The sequence below is a fragment of the Diplotaxodon limnothrissa genome, linkage group LG13 (assembly GCF_057381915.1).
Source record: "Diplotaxodon limnothrissa isolate DT_005_m linkage group LG13, D_limnothrissa_male_GT1.1, whole genome shotgun sequence".
NCBI classification, from domain to species: Eukaryota; Metazoa; Chordata; class Actinopteri; order Cichliformes; family Cichlidae; genus Diplotaxodon; species Diplotaxodon limnothrissa.
In genome coordinates this window covers 13,359,764-13,372,141 of record NC_140608.1, presented here as the reverse complement: position 1 = coordinate 13,372,141, position 12,378 = coordinate 13,359,764, and the positions used below count along the sequence as shown (strand labels likewise).

General features: G+C 39.1%; 1 protein-coding gene across 4 annotated transcripts; it reads left to right on the top strand.

Moving 5' to 3' along the window:
- The first annotated feature begins 1,330 nt into the window (after nt 1–1,330).
- Nucleotides 1,331–12,066, top strand: washc2c (WASH complex subunit 2C). 4 transcript variants are annotated; one of them, XM_085369899.1, is made up of 31 exons: nt 1,331–1,458; nt 3,083–3,226; nt 3,362–3,526; nt 3,707–3,775; nt 3,857–4,030; nt 4,155–4,248; nt 4,336–4,394; nt 4,490–4,543; nt 4,657–4,752; nt 4,859–4,943; nt 5,118–5,177; nt 5,296–5,441; nt 5,541–5,631; nt 5,719–5,772; nt 5,858–6,064; nt 6,169–6,317; nt 6,407–6,517; nt 7,035–7,130; nt 7,216–7,317; nt 7,407–7,514; nt 7,600–7,769; nt 7,909–8,029; nt 8,271–8,663; nt 8,756–8,884; nt 8,988–9,089; nt 9,215–9,289; nt 9,487–9,546; nt 10,023–10,244; nt 10,377–11,111; nt 11,206–11,377; nt 11,495–12,066. In XM_085369899.1, the coding sequence occupies exons 2-31, from the start codon at nt 3,083–3,085 to the stop codon at nt 11,641–11,643; spliced, it is 4,392 nt and encodes a 1,463-aa protein (XP_085226025.1). In that variant the 5' UTR covers nt 1,331–1,458; the 3' UTR covers nt 11,644–12,066. The 4 variants fall into 4 exon arrangements, with proteins under 4 accessions (XP_085226025.1, XP_085226024.1, XP_085226023.1 ...); XM_085369898.1 differs by having other exon boundaries at nt 8,232–8,657; XM_085369897.1 differs by having other exon boundaries at nt 8,232–8,663.
- The last annotated feature ends 312 nt before the right edge of the window (nt 12,067–12,378 follow it).

Sequence of the window (12,378 nt, the reverse complement as noted above, 5' to 3'; positions counted from 1 at the left end):
AATTACATGTATATCCCATTTTCACAGTGAAATAAAATTAAAAGACTTTTGTACAGCATTTTAGTTTAATTTTATATAAGCAGTATTCACAAATTTCTTTTATTGTCAGAATTATCATGGTCAAATATTAATCTAATCAAATATAGAACTTGTGTAAAGGTGTAAATCAGTGGGTTAATTTTAAGGTGTGCTTTAGATTAGGTACATGCATCAGTAAAACTCTGAAGACATTTGCTTTGAAAAATGTCAGTTTTAGTAATTGGTTTAGCTGCAAATTACCACAAAAGATAACAGTCTTTTCTGCATGGTGTTTATAGAAAAGATATTCATATTAGTAAACTGTACATGCTTTGTTACTGACCTTTAGAGGGCACTGTCCTCCATCTAGACTCATGGTTCTCAAATAAACACAGGAGAACGGGAGCTCCTTGTAATATTATCTGTCCCGGAAATGCTATAAAAAAAGACTAAGCACCCACATACATGGCAAACAAGAGATGAAGCAGCAGAGTGAGACCAAATGAGCCCTTGTTTTTAGTTAGTTTTTTTTTTAATCTGTTATAGCTGATCACAGCTGGTGTCAAGAAGTGCCACGTAACTCACGCAGCCACATTACCAAGCATTTCATGCGTACCTCAATCTTTTCATCAATGGGTCAAGAATATCAGCGGTCTGAGCACTTTTATTTGCTATAGCAAATAAAACTAATAAGAAAAAAGTAAATTATTTGCCTTTGCAACATGATACTCATATGAGGTTGGTAAGATTTTACAAAATAGGCCTTCTTTAGTTGTTTAAGACGAAGAAAAAGTCTGAAACGAACCGATTACTCATAAAATGTGATCTAATCTTGTGCGCCACCCCCCTGTCCATGACATGCACAGTTGGTGTTTGGAAAGGCTTTAGCCATGTTTTTTTGTTTTGTTTTGTTTGTTTGTTTGTTTGTTTGTTTGTTTGTTTGTTTGGTTGGTTGGTTGGTTGGTTGGTTTTTTTTTGGGGGGGGGGGGGGTATTTGGTCTTGTTGTAATTTCAATAACAGATAAATGTATTCGGTTTTGCTTTCGTTTTTTGTTAACAGCTGACACGTGAATGAAGAGTTTTGCTTTGCCGTTACTTTATTGTTCTCTCTCGCTCTCGTTTATATATATCGGATTTCTTCTGGCATTCAATAACCTATGTATTTTAAATAAAACGCAACACTAACATGAATGAGATGCAGCGACAACCACACCAGTCACCCAACGCGGAAAGCCAGCCGTTTGGTCTGTTCCACTCCGCCCCACTTTCACTATGTTGCTGGGCAACGACAGTCAGGTGACTGTCTGCAGACATAATATGGCTGACCTGTCAGAAGACCAATGAGGGAAAGGCCAAATTTTGCATAATCGATCTTATTTTCCTCGTCGTTTCTGACAACACTTGACCGTCTTAGAAAGCATTTATCCAGAGGTCGTCAAGGTAAGCTCGGGAGTGCGTGGTTTTTGTCTGTGTGTGTGTCACTCTCGTTAGCTCGGAACAGCAGCAACCACCGTTGGTGTTGGCTAGCTAAGTTAAGCTAGCTGTTAGCCAAACAGTCTGCGCTTTCTCTACCAAGAAAGAAATTCTAGTTACAAGAAATGACATTTAGGCAACTCTGTGGATTCCTCAAGCTTCCTTCCGGAAACTTGTAACACTATTGCAGAACATGTTGTGTCGAAGGATATTAGTAGAATGATAAAAGTTAAAAGAGGAAGTTATAAGTTAGAATTGCATTCATCGTGTTGCATTTCAGGCGCATATTTAAAGCAGTCAGTATCTGTATGCACACGCACATGCACAGACAGTCCTCCCATGAAAACTTTTAAATCTATATTTGGATAAGGTCTCCAGAAAAGTAATCTGTTCCGATTTACTCAGACGTAATGACCGCTGTAAGTTTTTGGTTTGCTTTGTTGTGGCTTAATTGGCTCAAAGGTCTTGGATTAGAATAGGTACTTGCATCACATTCAAACCACTCGTAGCTAAAGCGAGTAGCGGTGACTATCTCGTTACAATTAAATGTTTTTTCTGGCTAGGCTAGTCTAGCTATGTTAGTACAAATGCTGTATAAGCACCTGCTGCATACAGAGCTATTAAACATGGAGTTGTATTATAAGGACTTGCGACGCTCTGTGATAATTTCATTTCATGCGCATTTTTTTCCAATTACTGTTTAAGTTAAAAAAAAAAAAAAAACACACATACGTGCATACAGCAGCACTTGGAATGGATCTCTAGCATCAGCTATGCACTTCTATTACCAGCGAACTGTGGCCAACCAACATTGGGCTCTTCCCGCAGCGGAAAAGTGGTGTTTGTATCCACAATATACAAGCGTCACACCACAGGAGGAAAGTAGCTGACCTCTGGAGAATAGGCACATGACACTGTAGTAGTAGTAGTGACATACCCACAGTTGTTTTCAGTGGAGAGTTTTAAACCTTTGACCAGAGTTCATGCTGGCTGTTTAGCTGTGGGAGGCATCATGTGGGTTTTTTATTTGGCCATGCCGATGTCCTTGACTCTGATCTGGAGTGCCACAGTCCTGCCAAAGACCGCATTGTTTGTGTTAACTGTTGTAATTTCTTTTGATCTCAGAGCAGTGAGATTAATTACTGATATTGTACAGTTTTGCACTCAAAATTTATAGGTTAATTATTAACAGATTTGTCTGTTTGATACAATGTTCCAAGCTTATTGGGTCACCTTAAATGTAGAGAATATGACAAACTGGTCCTCAGTTCCTACTTTATCTCTGTGATATGAATAGTTTTTTCAGTGTCTGAAGACTTGTTGGTAAGGGGAAAGTTGTTTCTGGATGATGCACTTACAAAAACTACAAAAAAAAACCCTAAAATATTTAAAAGCTATTTTCATCACCAAGCTTTGACATTCAATGCATTTGTTCAAAACAAGCTCAAATAAAAATTGAATCATTGTAGGCAAACCTTCATTTTATTTGAGGTTTTATTTATTTATTTTTTTACCATTGGGGTTTCAGAGGCATTTAAGGGCTCGTATGAATTATTAAATCCATTAACAGAAGCACGTGATCTGGTTGCAGATGAGTGGGTTGCCGGAGGGAATGGCAAATGGCCCAAGCAGGAGTGAACACTTAGAGAAAGATGCTCAGATTTGGGAGAGACCCTGGACTCTTGAAGAGATGCGACAAAACGGCGCCAACTGGTCCTTAGCAGCTGACTCAGGGGTAAGTCAGGAAGATCCTCCCCAGCTCTGAAATGGAGCAAAGAAACAGAAGATGTATGTTCTGTTTGGTGAATTGAAAGTCATCCTGCAAGCTATCCTGTCTTAATAATGTCTAACAATTTCCTTTTCTTTACAGCTCTTCCTCTTTCTTCAAGATTTCTCACAGAGAATGCTGTCAAAGACACACGAGATTGAAAAGCAACTGGACAGTCTGATCCGTGACACCAAGACCACAGACAGCTGCTTGCACTCTGTCTTTAATGACTTTTTGATGCTGTCCAACACACAGTTTATAGAAAATGTAATGCATAGCTTTTAAACATTTACACTGCAATTCCTTCTTTATAGCTTAGCTGTGTCTGTACATTATGATAACTCACACAACTTATTGATGCACTATTGGAGCCATGAGTGATCCAAGGTCTCTTTTGGTGAAGTTTACACGATGTAATCTGTCTTTTAACTTTATGTCCTGTTTCAGAGAGTGTATGATGAAGAAGTAGAAGAGACTGTACCCAAGGCTGAGGCTTCAGAAAAGAAGCCTCAGCAGGTACGTTAAGAAATTCAGCACCTGTTACTCGTATTTCTTGAACTATTCCCATAACTGTGATTATGTGTGGTTTTCCTTAAGGAGAAGTCTCGAGAGCAGAAAGAAGCAGAATTGATACCTAAGATGCAGGAAGCTGTGAATTATGGTCTGAAAGTGTTGGAGTCGGCCTTTGAGCATCTGGACATTAAAGCAGGAAACTCTGACTCGGAGGATGAGGAGGTGTCAGACAGAGCAGATGCAATCCTAGAACCCAAGGTGTGCTTTCATCTTTGAAGCATTAAAGGGGATTATTGTAATAACTATAGAAAACCTATTAATAATGTTTCTTTACATTAATTTAATTTATTTTCTGTTTACTTCCTGTTTCCTGAACCTTTAGGATCTTTATGTGGACAGACCACTGCCGTATCTGATTGGTTCCCAGGCCTTCATGGAACAGGATGATGTTGGACTTGGTGACCTATCAAGTGATGGTAAAGTACTCATTATTACTGACGATAGCTTATGTAGGCACTCGCATAAAGTAACGTATATTTCTAACAGTGTTTCTGTCATTTCAGAAATGTCAGTTGACAGTGACAGGGACAGTGTGATTGAAAGTGAAGATGACAAAGAAGAAGTAATATCATTTTCACATTTTTTCACATATATATATTTCTTTTTTTTCTTTTTTTTAAATCCTTACATTTATTCGTGTTTCTAATACTTTAACAGCATTCAGACGATGATTTTAATCAGGAGGAGGAAGTTCACAATAGTATTAAGAAGGTAACCTGTTTCCCTATTTGTCCAACACATTAACAACTACAATACATGCTAAAATAAAATATAACTAACATTTTTGGTATTTTTGGGGGGGGTTTTCTCCTACGCTTGCCTAGAAGTCCTCCATGGTGAGTTATGAAGATGATGAAGAGGACGATGAAGATTCTGACATCTTTGGGGAATCAGACAAGGAGGATGACAAAGACACACAAGTATGCTACGCCCATATAAAGGACTAACAACAGTGTTATGGAAATGTCTGATTCCTTTTTTCTTCTCTGCTTTCTAATCTGCTCTGTTTGTTTTTGTCACGTTCAGAATACAGGTCCATCGTCATTTGCTGATGAGCTAGCTGCCCGAATCAAAGGTGAACCGTTCAACAAACCCGAGGGAGATCGTGCATGTGAGTCCTGTTATTACGAAACTTTTTAAATATTCATCTTTTCCGCTCATTGTATTCCATTTGATTGAAAATGAGTGCATCCAAGTTTACTTTTAAGATTTCCCAGAAAGCATTACAGCTCATCACTGCATGCTCAGATATTTTGTTTTTTTCTACTGTGTTATACATTTGAAGCATTGGCATCTAAGAAGAAAAGTAAAAGCAGAAAAGAGCCAAAGCCTGCAAAGCCACAGGGTAGGATACTCATTCATTCATCAGTACATGATGATTTTTGCATTAGTGCTTTTCCCATCACTTATTTCCAAAGCAGGGATTCCATTATTCTCAGTTTTGTTAATTGACATTGTAACAGCTGCTGAGGAAGACAGTGATGACATGTTCAAGCCACCAAAGATGGAGGATGATGATGATGAAGAGGATGATGAGTTTTCACCATTTGGGGGGAAAAGTGGCCTCTTCAGTGGAGGGAAAGGCTTATTCGATGATGATGATGACGAGGTGATAAAGTTATTTTGTCGGTTGCTCTGTTTCACCTGATTTCCACATTGTAGAGACTGTTTGAACTGTGTTGTCTTGTATTGTTGTATCATCATGCAGGGTGATCTTTTCTCTGAGGCACCAAAACCTGCTGTGTCTCAAGAGAAGAAAGCTGTGAATGAAAGTGTGAAAAGCACAGAAGAAAGTGCAGGTGAGAGAACAATATACATAAAATATTTACAGATGTTTTAAAAAGTGGACCTATAACTTAACGCATATCTTTTCATTAACACCCAAGAACCTACCAAATCTATAAAGAAGATTCCAGTCGGTGCTGTATCAATATTCCCAGGTAGGAATTAGTTTTATGATGGCTAAATAACCTTGTGAGTGTGTGTCATCATCCTTAAATAAAGTCAGTCACTTTCTGCCAACAGAAAGCAGCCTCTTCAGTTCAGGGAACAACTCCGAGTCAGAGGAAAGCAAACAGAATGGGACTCCAGCTCCTAAGACCACTGCCCCTTCCAAACAGGTTCCAGTAGGAGCTGTCAGAGGAGGGGGTGGGCTGTTTGATGATGAGGAAGACGACGACGACGACGACGACGACTTCTTCAGTGGTAAAAGCCTGAAAAAAGCTGACTCAGGTAAGAAATGAAAATGGGAACCTAAGCGCTACAGTGAAAGTTGAAATAAGTTCCACACTCTGAACTGACTATGTAGTGATTGTACTTCCTTTTTTACTTTTCAGAAAAATCCAAACCCAAGAAAGCTGTTGACCTTTTCAGTAATGATGATGATGATGATGATGGGGACATATTCAGTGACAAGTTCAGTGCAGCACCTCCACCTCAAAACAAGGAGGTAGTAGCAGATAAGGAAAATCCACCTGAGAAAAAGGTATAATCGCACACATTTATCGCTGCTGCGAAACATGATGACTAAGTGTATAAGATGAGTTTCATACATTCATTAATTTTTATGTTTAGATGCCTGCAGGGGCCATCTCCATGTTTGGTCCTGGGACTAAAAGCTTGCTCAGTGAGGGCCTAAAGAAACGGCAGCCATCTACCAGTGAGGAGTCTGAGAAAGCAGAGGAGGTCTGAATGGAACATTGTCTAACAATATTCTCCTGACAAAATCAAATTTACTGTGTTTTCACTTGCAAAATGGCAGGACTTTGGGCAAAAAGCTCTCAATTTGGCTTCATTAACTTGAATGCGAAGGCCATCTAGCATTTTAAAATTTTTTTGCAGTGTTTCATAATACGCCATCAACTATTTGGAGACTTGGCTGTATATTGAATTTTACCTTATTCCATGAAGGTCTGGGTGTGCAATTTGTTTTGTGGTTGTTCCTGCCTGTGGAATAAGTCATTTGTCAGGCACAGATCATATTAAATGCGCAAACAAGGGCAGAAACTCCAGTGCTTTCTGAAAATAGGCCAAATTCAATTTAGTCTGGAAAACACTGCTGGCTTTTTCTCCTGTTGACAGAGTTCACTTCTCTTTACTGTTTATCACTGTTTTTCTCATAAGATTAAAAACCTTATTCTGCCGCTTTAAAGTCAGAAAGGTATTTGTATTCGGTTTCACATCATCATGTTATGGATTTCAGAATGGTCTGCCTCCAGATGTTGGAAGTGCTGCTGTCAAGCAGCCTCAGAAACCCCAGACCAGAGGCCTGTTCTCTGATGATGATGAAGATACACAAGTAAGGCTCTCAGACATCAGTGGGTAAAATTAAAAACAGCACTGGTACATTTTATTACACTATAAATGTGTTTTGCCTTCCACAGGTATTTTCAACCAACATTAAGAGTCAGTCTAAGCCTGAAACTACAGGCCAGAGCAAACCCGCCATGGCTCCTTTGTCTTTATTTGATGATGAGGATGAAGAGGTGAAAATATTTCTTCACAAACTTAAATGAAGTTAGTCTTATTTTGGTGAGACTGCATCACTATAATCTGATGAATCTTCTGCTTGCAGGATCTGTTTGCCTCTGTAGCTAAATCTAAACCAAAACCACCTCAAGCTAAAGCCTCCACACCACAGCCCACTAAGCCTGTGTCCAGTTCACTCTTCAGTGATGATGAGGTATGAATATATACAAAAAAACCAAACATTCCAATTCTTCCTGCCAGCACTTTATTAAATGATGGATTATTTTCTCAAATGACAGGACCAATGGCTAAGTTCAAAAAGTAGTGCAACAAAACCAGAGACCAAGACCGGAGGTATGAAATCCAGTGCAAGTGCCCCATCCAGTCTCCCCAGTGCCAAACCAGCTCAGAAGAGCACCCTCTTTAATGACGATGAGGATGATTTGTTTGCTCCAACAAAAGAATCAAGGTATTTACAGACTTTCTCTTCCTCCATGCAGAATATTTCTACTCATTGTAGAATGACTTTGATCTTAGTCTTTTGCAACTTTTGCAACGCTCTTTGACAGGATTTCTTAAATATCCTCTTGTTTTGCCACTCTTTATAGTAAGACAAAGCCGCAGAGGGTTGCTCTCTTGTTTGAAGATGAGGGTGATGATGATGAAGATAAAGGTTCCCTCTTTGGCATCAAACATGCTGCTAACACAAACGCAGCAACCCCAGCGAAAGTGAGTGCACTCATGATTCGTTTTGGGGGTTTTTTTGTATTTAACATTTGCTTTGATGCTTCGCTCCAGTGATCTTTAAAGGGGTCTTTCATTTGAAAAAGCATCAGCAAACAGTAGTGATATTTAAACTGAGATTCTGTGTAATATATTACACCCTTTTGTTGTATTCAGACCAAATTCTATAAATAACTCTTTTCTTTAGAGACCTGATGTGACCTCTCAGTCGTCCTCGGTCTTACAGAAGTCTGAGGAGGTTGCAGTTTCTGTGACAGCATCAAAGGACAAGCCATCAGTGCAGGAGAAACCTGCAACAAAGAACACTGAGCCAGTAACACCACCATCATCGTCAGAGAGCAGCGAAAGTAAAAAGAAGCCTGCTGGAGCTGTGAGTCTTTTTGGAGGCATTAATGTTCTCCCGAACAAGCCGACTAAGAGCCCGTTGGACGAAGACGATCAAGATGACATCTTCCTGTCTAAAGACAGCCCACCAACAAATGTCAAAAAGGAGGAAAAGAAGGAAGAGAAAGTGAAAACAAAGACCGTTAGTCTGTTTGATGATGAGGAGGAAGATGAACGGGATTGGAATAATCCAATATTTACGCCCAGTAAACCCACAACAAAAAACACTGTAAAGGTTTGTCTGCTTCAGAAGAATTGATTGAATTGCATGATTTTATTTCTCTTGTAGTAACTGTTAAAAAAGTCTGTCTGGATATTATTTTATAGTCTATAGAGGAGCGACCGCAGGCAACGAGCACCGGGGTGTTCCAGGATGAAGAGCTGCTGTTCAGTCACACACAGCAGAAGGACAACGACCCAGATGTTGACCTATTTGCCACTTCACCAAAAACTACAGTCAGTATATTTGATATGATTTTTACGTCTATCTTGTCCCTGTAGATAACATATTTCACTTAGCTACATAGTGTCTCTAAAAGCAGATATGTTCTTTTACTAGAGTTCCAAGCCTAGCTCAGTGAAGCCAGCAGCACAGAGTCTGTTTGCAGATGATATTGAAGATGACCTCTTCAGCTCCATCAAGCCAAAAGCTCCTCCTCCGGTACCAGTATGATTATTTTTAGCAATTAGATTTTGGGCTTCTGTTGTGGTAGGAAAAAATATCAGTTGTGTTAATGTCAAGTAAACTCAAAACCCAGAAATCCAATCCCTCCTTTTCATTCTTAGAAAGTAGCAGAGAAGCCCAGTAAGCCTGTTGACAAAACACCACTCGCAAGTCCAGACCCTGTATCAGAGACTGAGGTTAGACTGAATTGCCCATATCATGCTTTCTTCCTTCTAAGTTTTTACTTTTTATGTATTTTTTTTAAATGGTTTTCAGTATGTTGTGATAGACGCACTTATTTCATAGTTTCCCTTATTGAAATACAGTGCTCTTTCTAGCTGAACACTTTTGGATTAAATTCTGACCTGTAATTACCTGTAATTTGACCACACAGAAACCCGCACCGAGCCCTGTAAAACCAAAAGATTCCTCATCGAAGATTGGGAAGCTTCAAGTAATATTTTTGTTTTCATTGAATCAAACGTCCTCATTCCTGACATTTCACTCTTGATTCCTTCTGAGGAAAGCTTGTTCCCACTTACATGTCTTTCTTTTTAAGGTTTCCTTCTGTCTGGGCTTTTAAAAAAAAAATTTAAAAAAAAATTCCACCTTCAGATCTTCAAAATGAAGCATATTGTCTGCTTTGATTTGTATGTATTAAACAGGGAACAAAGTTTGCACCTGCTACTTTGCAGTTTCACTTGTTGGCACTTACCCATCTTGTTCTTCCTTCACTTCCATCAACAGTTCTGGTTTCTCATTTCTCTCTGAATGATCTGCTGTTTGGAACTATGATGAGAAACTTCATGAATAGATAATAGCCAGAAATGTCTATTTTTTTTTTTTTTTGAGTCACATAATTAGTCTGTTTTAAAAAGGTTAGTATCATATTTATATTTTTCACTTTGACCCTATTTTGTTTGCATTCAGGCCAGTCTGATGATCAACCCTGCTGCGTTGCTCCCTGGTGCAGTACCCACTATGCCAGGAGATGCAAGTTTATTCCCTGGCATGGCACCCAGTTCCTCCTCTGGTGTATCCAGCTTGAGCCCAAGCCCTGCCACAACTCCTGCAAGAGCTGGACCAGACAGAGAGGGAGGCGTCAGCTTTGACACCCCGGTCCAGGTCACAACATTGCAGAGCGCACACAAGGTGTGGTTTTTGTTTTTTGTTTTTTTTGTTTGTTTTTGTTTTTTTGATTGATTTGATTGAGGCTTATTATTGTCTTTCTTATTTTTCGGATTTCTGGGTTGACATTGTTAGTGTGAATCTTCTGTCATGCAGAGTCGCACCAAAGGTTCTGCACTTCGGAGACCCCAGTCCAGAGCAGCGAGGCAGCAAGCGGCCCAAAGATCTGTGGAGGATACAGAAGAGACCCTAGGTAGAAATGTTCTTGGGCCAAACCCCACCGTGTCTGGTTTAGTCTCACCTACATCGGACAAGTCTGACCATTTGCATGTCGATCCAACACTACCAAGCTTAACTGCACATACAGCCCTGCCTTCCTCTACACCTTCTCAACCTTTACCCATTTCCACAACTGCTCAACCTTTACCCTCCCAAGCTTCCCCTAGACCATCCAAACTAAAACTACCAGTGTCCTCGAAGGCTGAAAAGAAAGACTCTGTAAAGGACAGTAACAAGCTGCTGCTGTCTCCTGATGAGGATGACCTTTTTGGCTCTGACAGTGTGTTTGGGGGAACCTCAATCTCTAACAAATCCTCCACCAGGCAAACTTCTAAGGCGGTGCCCCCTCAGGCCAATAGCGGGACGGGAATGAAGAAGGATAAAGATAAAACCACACTCCCATCCATTTTTGATGGCAACACTGATGACCTTTTTCAGAAGGTTAAGCCAAGACCAACTACTAAAAAAGCCAAGGCAGCATCCTTTTTGGGAGAAGATGATGATGATGACGATGATGACATCTTTGGGCTGAGCAACAGCTCCACTCCCTCATCTACAAGCAGTAAAGAAATCAAGAACAGCAGTAGTTTTTCAAAGCAGGACCTCTTTCAGGTACCTTTCTTCTTATTTTATTTTTATGTAAATGAGATTGTCTGTGTCGTACTCCTAATGAGGTTTATTTCCTCAAACATTTGTCTGTTCTCAGGACGAAGTAGCCGCTGTGCCTAAAGTTAACAAGAAGCACAAAGAGAAGACCATCGATGCCAGCTTGTTTGATGATAACATAGACATCTTTGCTGACCTGACGGACACTTTAAAAACAAAAGAGAAGTCCAAGGCAAAGGGAGATACCAAATCGATATTTGATGACGACATGGGTAAGCAACAATAAAATGCACGTGGTTATTTTTAATGGAAATGTTCAATTTTGCCTTTTCTCTTGTCTGCCTGGCTTGTTTGACTAAATATTATGTATGCCTCTCTGTTCTTTAAAGATGACATTTTCTCAACAAGCACAATAAAGCCAGTGGCAAAGGCTCCTCCTAAAACAAAGAAAACAACACCATCCAAGGAGAACAGCAGTACCGCAACGGATTCAAGCAACATTTTTGATGATCCACTTAATGCTCTGGGCGGGAATTGAACTGTCGTTTCCACGTAGCCAGATTTGTACAATTTGTGCATTCATTCTTTTGTCATTTGGATCATTGAAAGATATCAGATTTGCTGTTAATAGAGTATTTATTCATATAAATTCATATAAATAATGTGGCTTATTTTTGGCAATCAAAGTCAAATGAAAATAATTCCAGCTTTTTCAAAATCATCCTGTTGTCATTGTTATTTTATACTGTTAGTCTTTCCTATACATAATAGCACTTTATAAGCATACCATATGCTTAGCCTCGAAGTCTCCAGAACTTAAACGGCAACTGTTTTGTTTGCATCCATGGGCTTTGCCATGTGAGATTTCATCTCTTTAGGTTTGTGCCATATCATGTTTATGAGAAATCATTGTGTTTACTTACTATCTTAGGCATTTTTGACAATGTTTTTATTAAGGAAATTCACCCATTTCTTAACTTTGGTTGTGATTAAAAAGAAAATTCATTTTTAATAACTAAAAAGAAACATATTTTAAGGATCCTTATTGTCTGTGATTATTTCAGAGTCTGTGAATTTCATGTATGTTGTCTGTCTTTAGGTATAGGCAGTTGTGATTTTACGTTACGATTAAGATTCTGTGATTTTATTTACTTTATTTTTATTTATTTATTTGTATTCTTTGGTTGAAGTCACCAAAATTAAAGGTAAAGGGGGGATTTTAATTTAGTTACATTTCTTGATTAAATTGAAAAAATTAAGCTTCAACTCGTGA